Below are 22,628 nucleotides of genomic sequence, written 5' to 3' on the forward strand. Positions count from 1 at the left end.
AGCCTAGGTTTTGGCACCCTTCGTAAAAAACCCGTCGAGTAGGGCGGCTCTCCACCTCCTGGAGAATCACAAGAGCGTCGCGTCGATTGGGAAACTCGCCGTGAAAAAGCGTGGATTTTCTTAGAAGCTATCAACGTTTGCCGAGCGATATATCACCCATTCAATATCAGCTGTCTTAAAAGTTGCATGCTTTTTTCCACGTTATGTATACTAGAAGTTAAACTATGAAGAATGGTGGTTATATTAATATTAAAGTGTATCAATAGTTTGTTAATAATAACATAAATACGTAATCGCTGGAAAAATTCAAGTTTTGAATTTGAAGCGTATAATTTTAACTTTGTTTTAATACGGTATTTTTTTCTTATCTTTATTTTAATACACACACGGTCCTATGCGATTTAATGTTTAATATTATTTTTTAATACACATTAATTTATAGATTTTACAACATATACATATATATTATATATTATAATAATATAATATATATAGTACAATTAAGGAAATATGTGAGTTATACTATTGTATGACGTGGGACAAATTTATTGACAGTATTTCAAACTGACATTAGTTGACAGGAAATAGTATTTTTACGATCAATAGCCTGAAACCAGGTATAGCAGTATTGAACACACAAGATTTATTGATTTTGTATTATTTTGAACCACGTAAATCTGATTTTGACTATGCAACATTTTGTCAAGCCGCAAGACGTCTCGAGTAACGGATAGCTGAAGAAGATGATTGACTTATAGCTTAGGTTTGGACCTAACCTAGGTTTGCATTGTTTTGCATCTTATGGCGTTTGTCCCACCTTTTTCTAGTTTTACATTGTATTTTTACAAAAGAAATTCTGAAAAATGTTTAGAAATGCGAATGACACTTTATGTTAATGTTTGGTCATAAATTGAAAATTGTCACCTATCTTTGCCGTTAGAACCTAATTATTCGAGACGTACGTTGCATGATCTCACTAAAAAAAAAAAAAAAAAGAAAAAGAAAAGAATTTGAAGATACGAGATTTTGACTATTCTATCTTGTTCTCTTTCAGGTAAGTAGTGGTCTCCGATCGTTTGAAAAGCGAGCGGCTCGGAGCCGCCGCACCGGACGGGAGATATGCGCAGCAAGCAGCAGCCCAGGCCTTCTTTCCGATGGCCGCAGCAGCGCGGTGATAACCTTACCGGTAAATATCCATATGTAACATCTCACGCACGTAAGCACGCACGCACGCACGCACGCACGTATATTTTATTCTTTATTTTGCATCCTGCACTTCTCACGTTCCGACGAGATACCGCTTCTCGCGTGTGCCGCATAGCGGTATACGAAGTATACTGCGCTCGCTCGGGAAAGAAGCGAGATTGATCGGCGATTAAATGATACCATCCTCGTAGCCACTTGGAGATATTAGTTTAAGCTCGTTGCTTGTTTTTCGTATAGAACACACGGTTTTACACGACTTATTGTAGCATTGTTTTGAAATTAACTCGGATTTTTTCCTTCCGTCATTTTTCTGTGGTGCACTGTAGTGCTTAAGTGTCTAAGTGAAACGTGCGAGTATTCGAATTGTGTATTTTACTTCGGATATGTGTAGGATTAAACATTTACTTTTACGAATAACGTAAATAAAAAATCATAATATTGTATAAAGGCGAGATCCAGATATCCAATAATCTCGGAAATCCTAAACGAGTTCGTGCAATGCTGGGAATACTGCGGGCAACTACTCGTACGTTTCGACTCATTAACTGATTATCGTCGACAAACCGGTCTGGTCTAGCCGTAAATCGGATATTTACGACGGTTATAAGCGAATAACAGAGCAAAAGCGATCGGTAACGTGCGGTGAGGATCGATAAGTGCGACCAAGTGTTATAAACGACATTCTGGACGAACAGATATCGACTGAGGTTTGCTCGTATGTCCTTCGACCGGACTATCCTTCACGATTATGATGTTCTTAAGTAACATTCGATCTATTACCTTGAAAGTACTCAGTAAATCATGATTTCTGTCTCTCATTTTCCTCTCGATTTATGTCCCCGCATCGGAGCTCGGTATCGTTTCTTGGAAATGACATTTACTCACGCATTCCTGACCAACAGGTACGTGATTAATGTCGATTAACTTGAAAAAAAATATATAAAAATCATAATACAAGTATTGAAGATATACAGTGCGTATATACTCTGAAATTGTTTACACGGCTTTCAACTCGGATTCACATTGCGCGAAACGACATCTCATCGACGGTCATTATATTCCGTTACGGGTGCTATAAACAGTAAATTTTATTGTACGATTCACAAATTTACGATTTATCGTCGATGCTGCTACGTTAAGAGATAATGGTTTGCATCTTTCGGTCGATTCCGCTGGATGACATAAATATATGGCACTTGCAATCGCGATCTTCTCGTCATCTTACACCACCTTGGCATACAAGTCTATGTTATATGATAAAGCATTAGTAGTGTCTAAAAGGATACTGGTGCAGCTGCTATGTCGATCGTATGATAGATATCTGCTAACGTATCCCACTGCTCTTCTTTTTATATTAGTTTTGCGAGCCTATATAACGGGAGATATTTCACTTCTCTCGTTCCTGTTCACAATATAAAAATAATTAAGAAGATAAGATACATAGCATGGTGCAATAAGCGGGTTTTATCGTATAAATTATGAATATTGTTAAGTATTGTGTCTAAAAAATCTGTTTGAGAAATAAAATCGAGCTTTCCTGCGAAAACAAAATAGGATAGAATAAAAATATAATAGATTAGCACGTTAAAATAAATTAATGAAAAAATGATGCACACATTAATCGTTTTCATCGAAACGCGTTGATGATTTATGTATCAATAATAAATATCAATAATAGAGTTTCTTTTTATACATACAATTTCTTTTGTGCATAGTTTGTTTTTTGTAATTTACGTATGTTTTTACACAGATACGATTTTATTGATAATTGTGTATGATATGAGTATTGATCAATCAGATGAGAGTAGGAGATCAAGCAATGAACTCGAATTCGACGAGTGCAGTTATTCGAACAGAGCAAGCAGAGCAACTGGTTGGGCTCTTTTCACTTGCAGATCCGATGAAACTCGTACGTATACGCGCGATACTGCGCGAAAGTCGTTCGGCTTTACAGTGCCAGAATTCCTGCAATGAGAAAGTAATTAGCGAGACAGGAGAAACTAATAAATCGACCGATAAATCGAAAGCTGTATTGTGTAACCTGCCTCCCAAAGGCAAAGACAATCCAAACCGAGCAACTGGTTGACTCGTCTCACTTGCAAATCCAACGTGACGCCGTAACTCATTACGTCGCTTGAATGCGTCTCGAAATGGAGCCGCAAAGCGATAACCGGACGAGTTTTCTCGATCCATCTGAAACGCGTAACCAGCTCCGATTTCTCGGATCGCAGACCTTGCCGGAAATCCGCGTGTTATTGTGAACTGATTTACAGCGAATTGCATGTTAAAAACTTCGAGATTCTTTATCCAATTAAATTATCGATTGGAAAAATGTTGAGATATTCACATCATATTGAATATTTAAAAAGTAGCGATAAAATATCAATGAGATTTATATCTGTGTGTGGGAAAAACATAGTTATGAATTAAACAGATATTTAGTTAAACAAATTTTAATACAAGTAAATATTTTCTGATTATTATAATTAAATATTTTAGTACGGTTTTAATACGGTTTAGTACTTTGGTTCATACATATGTAATAATAATATTCAATCTGGTATTCGGTTGTTATTGCAATATTATCAGGGAAAAAGGGTAAGATCAACGAGACACTATGGTTAAAAAAGCATTATAGAATTAAACGAAATTTTTGTTTTTACGCATAGATTTATTATAATTAAATAATTCGATATTTCAATCAAAAAATTTGTTATTTTCATCAGAATGCATATAGTCAAATGTGTTTGATTATAGTAATCAAAATATATGCAATTCTTATATTTGGTTATTTTAACCAAAATTATAAATCGTTCGTATTTCACCAAACGGTCTGATTATAATATACGTATTTAATTGAACCAATTTTTTTCAGTGTATTAATTATAAAAATATTTGATTACATTTATTTTTATACGTAGCATATTATCGTAATAATTATACATACCTGATGCTGGTAATAACGTTGTTTCGAGAGAGCCTTTATATTATATTTCTGCGGTTGTTAATATTTCTCAGGTTATCGTTGCTTGTGTGAAACATTTACTCGTATATACTTAAGTATAATATAATAGTAAAGCGGAACGCCTGTTTGCTCTATAAATCCATTACTGGAATTCTCTCTCTCTCCCCCCCTCTCTCTCTCTCTCTCTCTCTCTCTCTCTCTCTGCCCCGTGTCATTTTTCTATGTCGTCCAATTAATTACTTATAATACGATATTATGTGCAAGTACCATAAATAAATCTCGCGTCTAAAATAAATTTATGTTGAAAGCTCGCGTGATGAAATACGTCACAGATTGTCCACGTGGAAACTTGTTCTATTTTCTTAAAAAGAATTTTGGTGCCAGCTGAAGAGATAGGACTCGGTTGTTTTCGTTCTATCTATACGAGATACATATCTATAAGATATACCTATATCTCATTCGCAATAAAGCATTCGACGGTGCATACTTTTCGCTTTACGATCCAGTATGTTGTATTTGGTGTATTTGTTGCTGACTCCGCAGAAGTTCGATGTCTTTGGACGTCGCCAGATTCGCGGAGATTTAGTTGCAACAGTGTCTTCGGAAGTTGGTCGACTTCCTTTGCCGGATATAATCTCGACTAATGTACCTCGTAGTTGGACTCTTTGTAAATGCAGCTCACGAAGAAATTCTCCGCGGGCGAACTTCGTAAAGGGATTCTCTCCGCAGTCGCTTTTGAAAAGGATGCTCGCCGTAGATTTTCGCTTAACGAAAATATTGTTGTCTTTGGTTTATGGCCGGAGATATAACTATATAAAGAAATATTTACGCGTCGTCGGAAATTTGCAGGCAATTAAGCATAAATCGTAACTTAATGGAATTTTAGTGCGGACCGCATTAATTAAAATTCACAAATTCGAGAAACGATAATAATAATCTTACAACTTCGTAGCACTTGGGTTATTGCGCAATACATTGGCGGTGTATTTAATTCTTGAAATAAAGTAAGTTTCTTTATCCCTTTACAACATCTGCGCGAAATTATTTTTGTATATACGAATATATATATATGTTTTTGAGAGTAACAACTTTTAACTTTCTCAAATTGCAACTCATAACATCATTCTTCCCGTAATGTATTCTCGTTGTCTTTTTATTCGCGTTCACGACTCGGTTTGATATTGTAATTATCTCGTGTTTGTTCTGAAACGCTTTTAAGGAACGCGTCGAACGCAACGTATTTAGAATAATAATAAGTATCGCGGAATAAGTATTAAAATGAAACGGGGCGCCGAGGAATTTACGAGGCTGCCTTTGGATCACGCGGGGCGTCCCGGTGCGTACGCATTTAATGGTTAATAATTTCACGGAGGCCCGTCGTCGTAAAAACGCGTCTCGCGACAAGAAAATTAACGCGTTTTAATCAGCGAAATACATCAGGAGGTATATACCTACATGAAAAGGCCACTCGTGCTCAAGCCGGTGCGGCTCGCACAGTCGAGATACAACCGTCGCCGACGATGGCAATAAATTTTGCTTGATCATAGTAACTTCGGTAAAAGTTACAAGGACACGATCGGCCGGTTCGGTAACAGTGCCGATCTCGTTCCAGGTATATGTCATGACCTCGTCGCGCGTGTATCTTCGTCCGTGTCCGCGTTCTAGCGGTAACGATGTAGACGCGCACCTGCCCGACATCGTGTGGGCACGCTTTGCGTAGGTACGTGCGTGCAACGGCTCCGTGAAAATTAGCAGCACAGGTCCGGGGATTTATTGCCGCGTGTGCTTTCACCCGGCTCTCATCACCTGGGAAAAAAAAAAATATATATATATATATAGCAGCCGTGTGTTCATCGCTCGATTATGGTAAATTTCCCCGAACGAGAAAATTCCTCTTTGCTATATCATACTGTGATTGGAGTTATCACTTATTAGCTTGATACCGTAACACGAGTCTTTTTCCTGTAGCCTTCTGACAGAAAAAAAATGTTCAAGCTTCTACAGTATATATTTGATGAAATTATTTATCATTTAAGATTTTCCAACATTCATAATGGCTCGAGTTAAATTTTCTTGTACAATAATTGTGAAATTACGTAAATAAATTTTTTTTTGTTGTAAAAAACAATCAACAATTATTTTATACACGCGCGAACTCATAAGCTAAAATAATTACAATTTTTTGGAATAGAAGTATCTTAGAATTTTATAAAAGATTTATATTACTGGTTTGTCACAGATTGGAGTATTCGATACTTAGATTAGAAAAAATAAGCGTATGTATACATACGTATTATTATTTAACGTTAGATCTTTTTATTTGGCAGTTAGAGGAAATTTACCATTTTATTTCTTTTCTTGTATCACATTGAAGTAAATAGATAAATTAATAAGAAACTACATAGCTAAGGTTTTCTCGGGAAATCGCTGTCAATCCAATACGATAATTTATATTTCCGTTGATGTAAATCTTCCTACTTGACAGCTGCGGGCCCAACGTAAGCATATCCAAGTAGTGCAGCCGCGCTTTCACTTTACAGAAGGCCCATTAATTCTAATTTCGCGTCATTGATGGTGATTTTACTCCTCACCGTTTCATATTTTTCACGAATGCCAGTTTCAACCAGCCTACATTTTACCACCAGCTTATCATCAGCGTTTTATTAACGTTTTATCTCGATCGATAAATTCGCTATAAATTTGCTAAACACACGTACGATTTTTTCGATGAAACTATAATTCCGTTTGTGCTCGACGAGTCATAATGTTTGGTTGTGCATAATTCAGAGAATACTAAATGGATTTCCTGACCAAGCGTGTTCATCACTCTAACCATACCTTTTGACAATCATCATTAATAGTAAAACGTAGGAATAATTTATTGTATCTCTTTTGTCTTATTTATCTGTAAAAGCATTTCATTAGGAAAGAAAGGATAAGGAAAGAAGGATATAATTGGCGGATGGGAAATACATATTATACGACAAGCTCGTAATAAGATCGAAAGCGGGCGAAAGAGTACGAGACCGCGTGCGTGCGTGCGACAAACGGAAGACAACCTTCCCGTATCATCCTCGGCCGACGATCGTCGTCTCGCTGGGCGATAACCCGCGGACGATGTGACAAGTGAAATTCTGTATCCACGAGAGCCGGTCGGCGAGGGGATATCGGGCGCACGTCTAAATGAACCGTTGTGCCTTCTGCTTTGATTTCAAAGAGGACCCCTAACAGCCGAGGAATATTCATTTAAATATCTGTCAATACTCGAGAGCGCTCGACGCGGCCCGCGCCGCCCACTCTGGAGGATGGACTTATGTGCCCCGACGTGACTCTCCGTGTTTCCCGCGCGCGCCCGTTCTTCTCTGTGCATACGTGGCACAAGCGCACACGCGACGTCTGATCTCTGTCGCAGGTACCCTCCTCGATCCACTTTTATACAAACTGACTGTGTGTCCTGGCACCCCTCGATTCAGTATCCTACGTCACTCGACTTTCCCGCGCCAAGTTTTTACGTGTACACAAGCGGGGCGAGCTTTCAATTGCATCCGCAAAGTACACGTTATTCACCACGTAATAATACCTTGTAGGAAAGTAAAACGCGGTAATTTGTTGCGGGGAAGATTTGTATACGAAACAAATTTCTAGTTTGCATAAATGTTTAAGTATAGATGTACGATGTTATTGATTTTCATCCTTATACCTTTCAGTAACGTTTTTGATACAATTGAAGATTACAAATTTTCGGATGCAATAAATTAAAAATTGGAACGAAGTCAAATTGCAAAAATAATACATTTGTTAATTTACTGTAAATGGAATAAGTAAGACAGATTAGTTGTCATGTAACATATAATTATTATTCTTTTTGAACTGTGAATAGCTGATTACCGTCGTAATTTAATAAACACTGTCACCTTCTTATCCGATCGTTTTTTTATTTCCAGCGGTAAATGTCCATAAGTCGTTATTAGATAGGTATAAATACTGATAGATATCATTTTATACGTGAACTATTATTATCTTATAGTACCGAGATATTCGATCAAGTATGTCATATACATAGATCATATTGCGTGCTTGAGCTTCATGTTTCGCTCCATATTTTACTATTCAAAACTATGAAACGTTGATGCATCATGATAAAGATTGAATCTTGATTCGAAGATATTCAGCATTAATCATCATTTTATATTTAAAAGTTTTCGATTTGTTTGTTTGAGAAGAATTCCCATGTGTATATTAATCCCAAAACGTTATCGATACGTAAATTTTACCTGCAGGTGAGCGAGGTCATTGAATGCTAAGCTATGCTTTCAGTGATTATTGAGGGAAGTCCAATCTGCCATGTCAAAAGCTGAGACAAGAAGAGAAACAAGCTTTTAAAAACTCTGTTATATATCAGTTTTAACTCCTCAGTGGTTAGTATCATATAATAACAGAAAGCGTGAGGAATGATTTAAACTTTTAAACAGTTTTGTCATTATTTTATGTTATTTTAAATGTGTTTTATTTAAATATTATAAGGAGACACATACAATTGGACTACATACTATTAAGATTAAATTGATAGTGTAAGTGATTATTTTTTCTATCTTTTTAAATTAAATTAGTAATTCGATTTTTGTGTTTATAAAGATCTAGATCACCTATAATAGATTATAAATCCTTTTTTTTTTTTTTTTTATTAAACAATGTAAAATGTATTAAAAACTTGTGTTATATTAATTAAGAATAACCTATTTCTTTGTACGTAAAATTTACGTATCAATAGTAATACCGTGTATCATTTATCGATGCCATTCTAGAGTTAAATTTATTACCTACACGAAGTAACAATTATCCGTTGATTAACACGTAACAATTTTTCGGCTGTAAAGTATAACCGTTTCGTCAATGGCATTCCGAAGCACGAAGAAATTGTCGGTTTAAATCTGTACGCGCGGACAGATAGATACTAAAACCGGACGGAGAGAGGATGGCAGGAGAGGAAAGAGGCGGCGAGGATGGGTGCGAAGTGACTGGGTGAAAAGGTGATTTCGCATGACAGGAAGCAGCTTCTTGGCGGGTAGGAGGTGGGTGGACCAGGACGGTTAGCGTTCCTGGTCCAAAGGAAAGGATGCGGCGAGGAGGGGAGGGGGGAGGGGGGAGGGGGCGGCCAGGAGCACTTTGCGTGCGTCATTTAAGAGAAGCTTAATGCCGCCGTAAAATGCGCTAACGGCCGCACAGCTCTCGTCGCCCCGCCGCGCCGTCTTCCAGGGGGCGGCCGTCGTTCTTCCGCTTCTGAACCCCGAAGCGGCGCGTTCGCGCGATCGCCTCTTTATCGCACTTTCGAACTGGTCGCCTTTGCGACGAGCGCTTATTGAGGTAACGTTTATACTTCATCGTCACTCTCGCGTCCGCGTACAGGGTTTCGTTGGGATTGGCGAACGACGTTTATATAACGAGAGGAGACATATAATTTTATACATATGTTGCGCAATGCGAAGAGAGTAAGTAAAAGATATTTATACAAAATGTATATCGTATCGAGCTCTTTCGTCCGTAATTGAATGAGAGAGATAGCAAGTCAGCGTTATTTTCCATATACAGATACTCATACGATCATCGATCTATTCTTAGACGTTTGTAATCGGTCGACAACTTGTTCAATCAGTGAGTAATAATATTTATTTAACCTTTGTAATAAGTCTTTTGAGACACGAAACAAGCTTACGAAGCGATTCATCGTGCAATTCGCCTTCCTATATATATACATATAACAAAATTTTTACCGAAATACTCATGTACGTATTCAGATTTTTATTGCAATGCTTAAAGTGCTGTTTTACATAATCATTATAATACGATTAACGATGATTGGTCGGCTGTCTCTCGTTGTAATTTGTGTGTACCCGTTTTCTTTCTATACAACTACCTTTCTCATTGGCTTTCTGTGTTTTATGGTGGCCATAAAATGTCGCATGAATTTTTATTATTATTACCGTCCAAGAGAACGACCCTCTTTTCGCGCGGCAACATTCGTTGTTTGCCGCGTGACATCTTCGATTATAACATAGAAAGTCGAATCTCGTTAGCTGTCATTGATGATGTAGCATGACTATATGTCAACAAGGACGTACGCAAAAAAGATGTAATTTGCCGTGTCGATTATTATTCCAGAATCACACATACACACAGTTGTATCGCGATCTTTTTCTCATTGCTTAATCTTCCCAACCTCAATCGACCTGATTTTATTGACGCCATGTGACGCCTACTATCCGCGTTATAATTGCATCTTTTATTCTCGATATTGCGCGCGCTTCTGACTCTTTCATTTACGCCTTCTTCTTTTTCTGCCTCCAAGAATATATTAGTTTTCATGAAGCTACGTGTATATCACAAGTTGTTTCGTAGAACTCGAGAGTACAGTCTACATTAGAGACGCTCAAGTTTAGACTAAGCGTAGAAAGAAACTGTCTGCGAAACACACTGATATCAAAAGTGAATCATATACCTGGAAATGATGGATCTAACGATGCATCGTCGATCGAGAGATAAAGCGGCATGCGATAACAATCCTGCACGATTTTGGAAGGAAAAAGCAACCGAGGCCCCTCTCCCGAGGGTGACATCCACTGCGTGGAGCAACCCTCGTTACAGTTTCCAGCTTCGGTATAGCCAGCGAGCATTTTAATCCAGCCCCGACCGACATCATTCCACCGCTCCGAATAATCAGCCCGAAATTCGTTGCGAGCGCGGGGCCGGCGAATTGCCCGCGCGAAGCGCAACAAAAGAACGAGATATTAGTCGTCCGCGTCAGCGGCTGCGGCTGTGGCGAGAGGCGGTTTGCGGCGATTCGGCTGGGGTTGATTCAACGGGGGGTCGTTGCGGAATGGGCTGGCGGGGTGGTCCCGTGATCCGCTTCCCTCTCGCTTCGTGCTCGACTTGAACGCGCAATTAGGCCGCGCGCGCGTCCAAGGAATTGGCTGTCCTCGTGCTTTAATGCCGCGCGGCGATCGCTTAGATCGGATCGCGATCTCCCTCGCGGCGGCTGATTGATTAACAACGTCATCTCCTGGTGAGTGCGCTCCAACACACATGCGCGCGGCACGACAGTGATATATCGTTCATTTATTCGAACATAATGATCTTGTGTTTAATGCGAAATCGCACAATGTCCGTGAGCGACACGCTCCTATTGCTTAATATGCGCATCGGGAATTAGTCTTTGGCGGAAATTAATGTGCGAACGATTTGTAAGTAACCCCCAGCGCGCCGGCAGTTCATTGCCAAGTGTCTGCGCTTATTTATGCGCGGATCCGCGCGCGAATTGAAACCCGGAGCGTGTCGTCGCAATCACGCACGCGCTCGCGCTGCCGGTGCTCTTGTCGATCTTAATGGAGGTCGGTAATCCGAGAGGAGCCCACCGTCGAAGAATTACGTAAGACGGAGTCGCTTGGTTAATAACGCGGAGAAAAACTAAATATCGGAACGATTAACCGCCTGCGTGCCGCCACGCTCGAGCGAGCGTGCAATGCACTATGGGAAAATCGCGATTTGTACCGGCGAGTGCAAAAATCGGTCGAATGTGCGTGACTTTTCGTGCGCGTTTCCATTCTCTCATCCCGCGGATACAACGAAACACGGTAACGTGCCATCGGGTGTCGGAAAGTCCCCGTCGAAAATTCGGGATAATTATCGTGATAGTTCTATCACCGGACGACATTATACCATTTAAAAGCGTTTATAATTTTCGTTCCGATACACTAGCAGTACTAAAAATCTATACTTCACGTTACGTGTACTGTAGGATTTATGTATACTGACAGGGTGTATCAGAACACGGCTCTAGTCCGACGTGCCTAACGAGTTACTGTTTTTCCTTCACTCTATAAGAAATATCAACATCGCGTCGATGTTGATATTTATATCAACATAGTGTGGATTTAACAATAGGATTTTAAACTAGGGTGTTTAAGCTACATTATGTTGGTGTTAAAACACACACACAGAGAGAGAGAGAAAATGGTTTTGCCAAAGTATCTAAACATTTACTTACAAAAACAGATTTGAACATAATTTTATTTGGACCATCAAAATAATTATACAGGATGCTTAAGTTGATTGTCAGAATGTAAAATATTGACAACGTCTTTTACAGTATCGTCATTAATATTTTGATGATTTAACAAATATTATTCTCAGAGAGAGATCTACTAAAATTAATAAATACTTTAGCAAAACTGTTCTTTTCTGCGATCTATATTTTTTTAGAATATCCCAAGAAATACTGCAAACGCGTGATTTTTCCTGGCGTTATTAAACAGAACGAAAATCGTTGCGCGATTGAAAGTGTAAGAGCGCAAAATTCATGAGAGGGAGAGAGCTCGATATGCGACGCAATGACGGGCGCAATATCGAACGAAATATCCCAATGATTTCATGGGGGCGCTCGATAATACCTCGAGCACTTTTTTACTCCTCGCCGAGTAAGTATGTACGATTGTAAGTGCCGACAACTCATGTGCATACGCATCGACAGAACATTCACTTATCATCGCTTCATCTGACACGATGCAAGCGCTCGAGCGAGCAGTATAGTCGAGCAGAATCGGTTGCTGCCACTCGAAAAGCCAATGCTGCACTCTGATGGACTGGCAAGGCCACATTCGTACGTCGCGCGCGCGCGCGCGCGCTGCAAGATTGGGAAATTTATCGAGGACACTTTCATCATCGTCGTTTTCTTCGGCACAAGAGAAAGCAAAATCCTCTCGTCGGAGATGCAGAGGAAACGCGTTGGAGATCACCGTGTAAATACATTCCTGTACAAGGTAGATCGTTGATAAAGGACGACCATAGAGGTAGAGAGACTCGCGTCAAGTCCATCGTGCATTATTGGTAATTTCACATTCGCGTCGTATCTCGATTACACTTTTTGATCTCGTTCACAACAACTCGGGCGCGCAGACTTTATGTAACGTCGGATGCAATTACTTGGCCTCCGCGGGGATGACTATCCGCGGCGTTGGCTTTGAGAAGGAAGGACTTCCAAGCGAAAGCCACGAGTTTTAATTTTAGCATCCACCGCGGGGGGGGGGGGGGGAAACCGATTGCTTATTTTAATCGTTTTCTTAGGGTTCTGAAAACATTTTTAATATGCCGCACAAGGCTAACCCCGCGCGAGAAACGTGTAATATCTCTCGCTGCGTGCGTCGTGCCATCAGGAAGTGTGTGCGCACGTCTGCGTTCTATATAGATAAAAACGAAGAAGAGCAAGAGAGAGAGAGAGAGAGAGAGAGAGGAGGGAGGGTTTCCTCACGGTGTGGACTCGGGAGAACGGCGGGATGCTTGTCGAGAGCGCGGCTGGTTGCGCGCATCACGGTAGTGGACGCGTATATCAGCATCGCGTCTTCAACGTCACGACGTTCCAACTCGGCCTTGTCAGTCCATCCGCCGCATCCGACGGCTGCTCCTTGAGTGGCAGCGATTCATTCCGCTCTCTTATACCGCCTCGCTCCGCTCTTCGCGCGGCGTGACAGGCGATGTGAACGCGCCTCTCCGAGAGATGCACGTGCAATATGTATGTGACTAGTTATATCTCGCGCGCGCGCGCATCACACGTGAGACGGCACACGGCCGGCCGTCGTCGATGAATTTCGGGATGACAGTATACGCAACTTAACGCGCGCGTTTTCCCTCGGCGCTAAATTAGCGCGCAATGGCGGATACGTCGCATCGATTTACATTCCTCGGCCCACGTCCAGGCAGCATCGTCTTCAGCGCCGCATCGCACGGATGAAACAATGCCTCCTTGAGTGGCGTTGATGCATTCCGCTCCATTCTGTACTCCCCTGTGACAGACTAAACAAATCAAAGTGTATCTTTCGCTATCTTCCTATGTACCTTACTTCGTCCTAGTCAATGCGACTAGGCGTTGCTGAATAGTTTGTCGCTAAAATAGCCGTCTACGCCACAATAAATGTTTCGAACGATTTGTATTCACGACACACATCCAACTAGGTCGTGTCTGTTTATTGTAATAGTAATATATTATTAATCGCGTTTTTTTATCCCACAAATTGAGATAAAAACGAACTTCTTTTAATTGGGATTCCTAAGCTCGAATTTATTTAGGTATAGATCTTGTTTAAAATAGATACAACTTTGCAACTATTCTTTATTCAGATGTAAACGGTTAGAATTTTTAGTGGATGAACTATGTATTAATTCCGAAGAGATAAGTAAGTCACGTTTATTACTGAACTCCAGAGATGATTTCTGTAAATAACTGCTCTTTGTTTCTGCTATAAAGATAAATGACCTACCTTTTCAAAGTTATCAATATGTACAAGCACATATTTTCTATATTTCGTGTCTTGGTGGCTTCGGATCAGAGATCATCTAATGGAAGATCTATCTATTTGCTCCCCCCCGGCTGGTTCTGTCTTGCGTGTCCCGCACACATTGCCCGTGCACCATACCCTTTTGCCGCTAGCTTAATTATAATACCGTGATATTTATTGCCAGACGTATCGTTTATTTCTGTCGACGGTCGTAGGAGGACCGGGTGAACATGGCGATCGCGTGAAAGCGACGGCACGAGCTTCGTGAATCAACCAATGAGCCTCGTATTCTTCGCGATCGCGCGCACGTGCACCTCTATTTCTAAAAGGTCGTCATTTTGCTGATGCATCCGCGTGGAGACTTGAGCGTTAAAAATCAATTTTTGAGATTTAAACCAAATTTTTTTTATCTCTTTGTACCCGTTACTGATTTTAGCGCTAACTGCAAAAATTCAAGCTTTGGTGTTACGTCAGTTTTATTATTATAATCTTGTGAAAAAATCGTTAAAGGTTGCGCATAGAAAGCACAGGATTTCTTTAAAAAGATTAAATTTTCATAAATTCAGTAAAATAAATTCATTTGTTCTGAAAGAAAAGAAATATAACTTTTTTTCTTTCATACGGTGTAGAGTTCATGTTATAATTTTGTAAGTGTATATCCTTGTGTCGTATAATCGTATTTCCATTTACATTTGCATTATCTACAAATTCAATTCACGCTCGTCGTGACACGTATCAATTTTACAAAACTGTCATACTTGAAGAGAAATAGCTACAAAATAAATATTGCCGATGAATGATCTCTTCGAAGAAACCTGAAACGAGATTCTCTTTTTGAGATCGTGGCAGGCAGTTAAGCGCGACGTTAATTAGAATAAAAACAGAATTATGTTCTTCGATGATGGGTTTATACGATACACACATGGTAATGCTTTAGACCGGAGATCTTAAATTGTATATGGTTGGCTCATTATACATTAGCAATGTGATTTCCGTGTGTATCTATGCGTTTATTACGTACACTTTATTACTGTGTGTCTCTACGTATTTATTACACACGGTGTATCGTTCTATGCATTCGATGCACTCTATGGAAAGTCTACACCTGAAGTTTAAAAAAAAAGTTTTCGCTTTCAGCGCATTGAGTTGGAACTTCTTTACCTCAATTCGTGAGACATCTTTACCTCTGTATAAAAGCTATACATTTACTTATCTTTATTTTAATTTCACTTATAACGTATAGCGTGAATCTTCTTGCTCGTCGAAGCTGACAATCCGGCGAAAAGAGCAGAATTAATTAATTCCTTAAAACTCTCGAATATATGTCCAAAGTCTTTTAGTTCTACAATTCTATAATGAATCACAGAGATAGCTCAATGAGAGCGTATCCTATCCATATTTGTTCATCCATAATTGACAGCTTGTCAATTCTTATCCAGCCATCATCAGTGGCAATCAACGACGCTCGTTCTCGAAGAAACCCGACGATCGCTCTTATAGACTCGTTACCGAGGATCGCTATATTGTCTTGAAGGAGGATATTTAGAGAAGACGATCGACGCGACGAGTCGTCGAGAAAGGCGCGGAGACGACTTGAGCGGTTGAACGATGTCGGGTCGTTCCGGCGGGCGCCCGGGTTAATAACGGACCACACTCTTCTCCGAACGGGGGAGAAAAATTCATCGGTGTTTCAGGGCCGTTCATGGTGAGGGTTCTTCGAACAATAATGGGTGTGGAGAGCGACAGGCAAGCTTTGCGGTGTTTCACGCTTTTGGCATTAAAGGGGATACTTTCTTGCTCGGTGGAAACCCGAGTATTTTTATTCAATAAAATTATTCAGGGTGGTGGTTTTCTCGCGAGAGAGAAACGCGAATTCCAACGTGTATACTTCATTACCTTCCGTACGAATCTATCCGTGAGACCTACTTAGAGCCAGATTGAAGAAGACGCGCGATCGCAATCCTCGGTATTCAGTCACGGCACTCGCGTGTCCTGCGGCTGGATTTATGCGAGGCCGCACGTGATAAGGACGACTCGGATAATACTGTCCTCCTCCGCTTGCCAGCGGGCGTTCCACCTTCATTTTTAATTCCCCACGGGACAGCCGATTTCGTTAGATCTTATCGCCGCCCGGTGATTCCAGGTGAGCCCACTGAAAAGAAGGCACAATGGGGATCCCCGCACTTGCCGCCGAAAGTGCGCAGGTGGTACCTTCGCGTCGGAGGAAGCTCCACACGGCATTTGTCCTTGTAAGGCGACGGGAGTTATCGAATCCACGCTAATGTCGGGAGGTGACGCGAGCCACCGTTTTCTCTCTTTCTTCTTTTTTTTCTTCCTTCAAGTCATAAACCATTGCTTTCAAAAGCCCGACGTGGATACAGCGTGCAACGCGGGTCATCGTACTCGATCTTGATTCTATAAATAATAAGCTTATCAAGCTGCGGAGCTTCGCATTAATATTACAAATGAGAGACTTATGTCGTATACGTCAGACTAACATCATGTCTGTGTGAAGATAGAAAGGAGATCCTCAACGTCTATCATTATTACAGAGTTAAGCTTATAATGGTTTACGGTGTTTTATATTGATATGTGTGTGTGTGTGTGTGTGTGTGTGTGTGTGTGTGGGCAAACTTGCGAAGACTCAAATGGTGTATGTGGGAATGCCGAACTCTCCGTTACTCCCTCCTACGAGATCCCTAAAGAATTACTATCTGGCTCGTGTCGGCCATGAATCATCACGCAAATAACGTAACGCGAATTAATTGCATTTGCCACGCGATGCGTCAGTGTAGTTCTTTCATTCGCTGCTAATTAGGAAAATTGCTGCGACAATATCGCTCTGACCCTCGTCGTGACGCGATTTCCTCAGCTGCCGAGTTAGGCGAGCGTTATGCGCTTGGCCAATCGCGCTCGGTATGAATTATTTCGATTACATGCAGACTGGCTATACGTCTGTCGGAATCAATCGACGAATCGAACGAGAAAGAAGCAGCGGGTCGAAGAGGGGGGATGCTCTCGCGCCTTCGTTCCTGCCGTACGTGTCGCGTCGCGTCGCAATTAACATCCTCGTCGCGACGACCTCGATCCGTCCCGATGCACCTGGCTTTCGTCTCGCACCGAAGCAGCAGACGATGACTCGAACGTGACGAGACTGGAATTAATATTCGAAAATGGATCACTTACCGGGGGGTCGTTTAGCTTTCAGTTTCCCTCCCTCTCTCTCTCTCTCTCGTTACCGCCTCACGTATAATTCTTGATGAGTTATCTTATTTCCTTCTGCGCTGCGCTCCTCCTCTTCTTCCTCTCGTATCTTACACGTATAGCTCGCTATAGAAAACGGTGAACCGAGCCAAAAGGTGATGCGCCAACGCGCAAAATCGTCTCTTGAAATTGAATCGGCGTTTTTAGCGAGATCGTCGAAACGCTGACAGCTGTTTTATTCGACGAAACGCGCCAAATTCTTACAATGTATATTAATGAGTATTACGTAACAGGGTGGTATCGAGCTTTTCGCGTGCAACTCTCTTCGTTCTTTCTGTCATAGCGGTCGCTCGTTTGCGTTGTCCGTCGCGGTATAGCTTATCCGAGTGGAGCACTTCTCTTTGCGAATAAATCCTGATCTCGCTCGTCGCAACAGCCGCGTCAGGCCCGGAGCGACGTCGGAGCGAAAGGTTTCTCCTGATGGTCTCCGATTTCGTTCTCTTTCTCCCGCCCTTCTCGGCCTCCTCTCCCGCGGGCCGCGTATTCTTTTTCAATTTCTGAAAAGGAGGGGAAAAAAGGCGATACGTACGTACGTATGTACGCTCAGGGAAGAACAATAAATGTTACGGGTCGTGCGTTGCGGAACCAGCGCCGGCGATAAATCACGTTAGCCGCGTGCTTAAATCAACGTCTAAATTCTCTTTTAAGTCACACGCTGTACGTTTTATAAAAGAGCATTATTGATCGCCTCTTCTTTGTAAGTCATGTACACGTCGCCCTGAGATACGTGCGTACGTACACTTTCTCCGTTTCTTATCTCCTCTTTATCAGTGCATCTGCCTCTCATTACTATTCCACGAGCATTCATTATTATCCCGTCGCTCCTATTTACATTTCGTGTATACGCACTCTATCTCGCTCTCGCGGACAACACCGTATAAAATCAGTAGTTAATCCGCGTTTAATTTTCTCGTTTTAGAGAGCGGCACACGTAAAGAGCTTTTGAAACTGGCGCCGTCTCTCGCGAAAGCAATTCTTATAAAATTTCTATTTCTTATTTGACACAGGAATTATAAGGTTGATTCTTGAAGATTATTAAGACGTTATATCAGCAAGAGTAAGGAGCAATGAGTACATAAATGACGTAAGCTGTAGATTTTTAATTTCCGACTCGTTCCGAGTCCGCGTAAAAGTTGTTAATAGATCGCATCATAAATATATTAGAATGCTTAATTAAACTGCATAATATTTGCTTTCATGCGTCTGTAAAATCTTAAAATATTATGTATGATATCGCATATACACACATTATAGCGTAATCGAAATTGAAGCATTTCAGAAGTTTTGCGATACGCAAAAATGAGCTTATTTTATACCGCGTGAAGGGGACAGACGGATATTCCGTCCCGTGAAAACGGGCGGCATTTAATACAGGCCCGGTGTGTCTTGCATTAGCGGAGGTGCGGAGACGGACGAAGAAGGAAAAGGAACGGCTGGAAGACGTGAGAGTTGAGGGCGAAGTGGACCGTTCGTCCTGTCCATCACGTTGCCAGCGTCAGATTATCGTTCTGACACTTTCCGAGTTACTCCGGCCGCGCCCGTCTCCCGACTATTCCCTGGTAGACGGGATCACTGCCGCTTCTTCCACCTCGTCATCTTCTCTCTGTCCACCGCGAGAGACCGACTTCCAACCAACGTCGGGCCACTTGAACAAAACTCGGAAGCGGGGAAGAAGGATGAGAGGAAAGGGGGTGGCGGCGGAGGGGAAGGAGAGCGGCAGGGGCACGTTTGAAGTCCGGTCTACCCGTTTGACCGGTGTCGATCAAATTTCCGAGGGCGAGATCATTCAAGGTCGCCGTCGACGAGATCGAGACAAAGCCCCTCCTTCATGCGGCTTACCATCTCCGAACGCGGCCATTTTTTTTTTATTTCTTTTCCCTCTTGTCTCTCGTCTCTTCCCGTCCGTCCCAGGAGTGCTCGCGCTAATTCCGAAGTCGATCCAAGAGAGAATCTGCTTGATGGTCCGACGCGAGCCATCGGGAGCTCGCGGATTACAGCGAGTTTCGCGTTGACAGGCGAATGGAACGCACCGAGGCGGGAAGGGAGCACCTTGCTCGGCTTGTCCGATACGCGATACCCGATCCGTCCGACACGAACACGCATTGTCATAATTACATATAGCGAAAGAAATATCGGATATACATTCATCGGGCGTGCTGATAAATTTTTAATTGAAAACCGTATACGCACGGCCAGGAATTTAAAACGAAATCTATTTTCGCGTACGCGCTCGCGCGCCTGCCTTTTGGCGTGCTGCTGCTGCTGCTGCCGCTGCAGTAAAAGCACGGGAAAGAGGAGAAATTTAATTCTGTCGGTTTATCGGTTGTCGATACATTTTTCGAGACGCATTAAAAGGCACTAGCTGCACAAGCCCGACGAATTATTCGCGATGAGCAACCGTCTCATCGTTGCGAGAGAGAGGTCGGATACGCGGCAGCACGCGTGTGACCCCAGCCACGCGCGTCATTCAATTAATAATTCAATCATCGTTCTCGATTGGATTACCTTTTGGGCGGAAAAAATAAAAAAAAGAGGATGGGAAGGGAGGGAGGAGATCGGCAGAGTATGACGCCCGGAGCGAAACGCAGCGAGAGGCTGTCATTACGCGCAATGGCCCATGCATTTATCAAATTATTTCGGTTTTGTATCGACGTATCGATCGGGGGGGAAAAAAAATTTATCGACGATGAAATTTTGGATTTGCACGACGCATCAGTAATACGGAGCCCCTGTCGTCCATCAAAGCCTTTGAATCATTCAACAGAAAGATTGCGTAGCATTGTGTTGAATGTCATGGATGATCCGTTCAATCGAGGGATTATAGGGAGAAATTTTTATACAATTGTAATCAACGAAATTCGCTCGCGAGTGAATCCTGTGTATCGCCGAGTTCTTTTTCTTTTCTTCTTCTTTTCATTTCTGATCGTTGAAGGAAAAAGTAAATTTTCGAAACACAACCGTGTCCATTTGCGAGCTGATTCGCGTTTGACCAGCGGTTGCTTTTTGTCTGTGTGTTAAGGGTAAGACACACACAGTTTTTCTTGCCTGACACGCTTTGCAATAGCCATGTTGCGAAGGCGCGAAAGATTCGTGAGTAGCGAACGGGTCGCTCGTAAATACAACAAAATCCGTGGCTGCTAATTATTGGCCGTTAACCGATGCAGGAAAGCACTCGTTACGCCCCTATTATTAGGTAACACGAAAGTGTTATGCGAACTGGGAACATCCGTCCCGCGTATTAAAATGCAAACACTACGTTCGGTATGGACGGTTTAATGCCCCGTTTGGTTTGAGCGCGTTGGCCAGGTAATTAAATTGAATGAAATTACGAACGATTAATGGCCCGGACACGCTCTCGTGACTCATGCGCGAAATCACGAAGTCCCTGACAAAAATATTCCGAGTAATGTCGTTTGATTGTCCAACGATCGCACAGTCGTTCATAATGAAATGAGAAACCCTGTTGTACTCATTGTAATCGTCTTGTATATACGTTTATAATTTTTCATGTAGCCGCGTAATGATTGCGTAACGCGTTTGGAATTAGAGATTTCGAATCTGTTCTTTCAGTCCAGTCATTTATACTATATTTATTAGAATTTACGTAAGAGAAAATTTTGTAATTCTCCATATATAATTTCATGCTTTCGCATTAAAATATTAAAATAAGAAAAATTAATGAAGTAAAATGAAGCAAAATGAACAACTCAAAAAATGATGCATTAATAATTTTTTTTATGTATTTTTCTAATCCTTAATATCGTTAATAAATATTGATATACGATATGTTAATATTATATTATGTGCATATGTGATAATTATAAGCTGTGCATGTAGCAAGAGCTTTCCGATCTGTGTGATTCGCAAGTATTCAGCGCGTGGATGGAAAACACGCGAGGTTGCATTATATTTTTGTAATATATATATCGCAAAATTATAATTACATTGCACGAGGCACGAGGCGTTTCGCCCCTACCCGAGGTGCACCATTATCGCGAAATACTGCAGATGCATCTACATACACGGTCGCATTCCTGGACATTAGCATTGCCACGTAGCGTGCACGTACACGTGACGTAGCCCTTGTGTGTAGGTTAATGCTGGTACTCGTGAGAGTGGTGCGACATCCCCCTGATGAAGTTGAGCCGCGACGTGTAATAAGGGTCGCGGAAGGCGAGGTGGGGGGAGACGAGCCGACGGACGGACGCTAGTAAAAGGTGGGGCTGAGTGAAGTCAGGGACGGATCGGTCCTCACGGTCGTTTCCGGAAAAATGTGCGCTTCCGAGATACGCGTCGTTCTTCTGTACCTGTACTTCAAATCCATTTGTCAAATTTTAAGTATCTTTAGCACATCTCTTCGGAGAGCGTCTAAAAAATGCAGGATTAACTCTTAACGGACAACATATATTAAATGTAATAAAGTAAAATAGGAATAATATCTCTCTCTCTTTCTCTCCTCCACCCATACTTTGCATCCCGCAGCAGTTGAGGAACACATATCGGATCTTCGAATTCGCGAACGTGTGAGATGCACCTGAGCCCGAGGAAGACCCTACGTCCCTGGATGAGGTTGACACGCGGGGTGGACCTGTCGAGGAGGAGGGTTGAGGCTGGAAGCGGACGTGACACGGCCGTCTTGTGACCCATACCCTACCGCCGACACCACTCCTTCCCCGTCTCCTCCTGACCCCTTCTCGCTGACGTCCACCCCCGGTCCACATGCCACGACGGCGACCGACCGCCGCTAGAGTCCAGCTCTATTGTTGTTATTATTAAAGGGGGTCGCCGGGGGCGGGCGGGGGGTGGCTGCCGGTCGGGTGAGAGGGACGATGACGGAAAGGAAGGCGGCGTCTGCAGGTGACAGATGA

At 42.0% G+C, this 22,628-nt stretch overlaps 1 protein-coding gene across 1 annotated transcript in view; it reads left to right on the forward strand.

Moving 5' to 3' along the window:
* The first annotated feature begins 1,010 nt into the window (after window positions 1–1,010).
* tio (zinc finger domain-containing protein tiptop) overlaps window positions 1,011–22,628 on the forward strand; it is a 53,995-nt gene continuing 32,377 nt past the window's right edge. Inside the window, exon 1 of the mRNA XM_018549434.1 lies at window positions 1,011–1,186. Coding sequence (XP_018404936.1) covers window positions 1,120–1,186 — 67 coding nt within the window. The 5' untranslated portion in view covers window positions 1,011–1,119. The remainder of the gene's footprint in view (window positions 1,187–22,628) is intronic.

Source organism: Cyphomyrmex costatus, unplaced genomic scaffold (genome assembly GCF_001594065.2).
Source record: "Cyphomyrmex costatus isolate MS0001 unplaced genomic scaffold, Ccosl1.0 scaffold82, whole genome shotgun sequence".
NCBI lineage: Eukaryota > Metazoa > Arthropoda > Insecta > Hymenoptera > Formicidae > Cyphomyrmex > Cyphomyrmex costatus.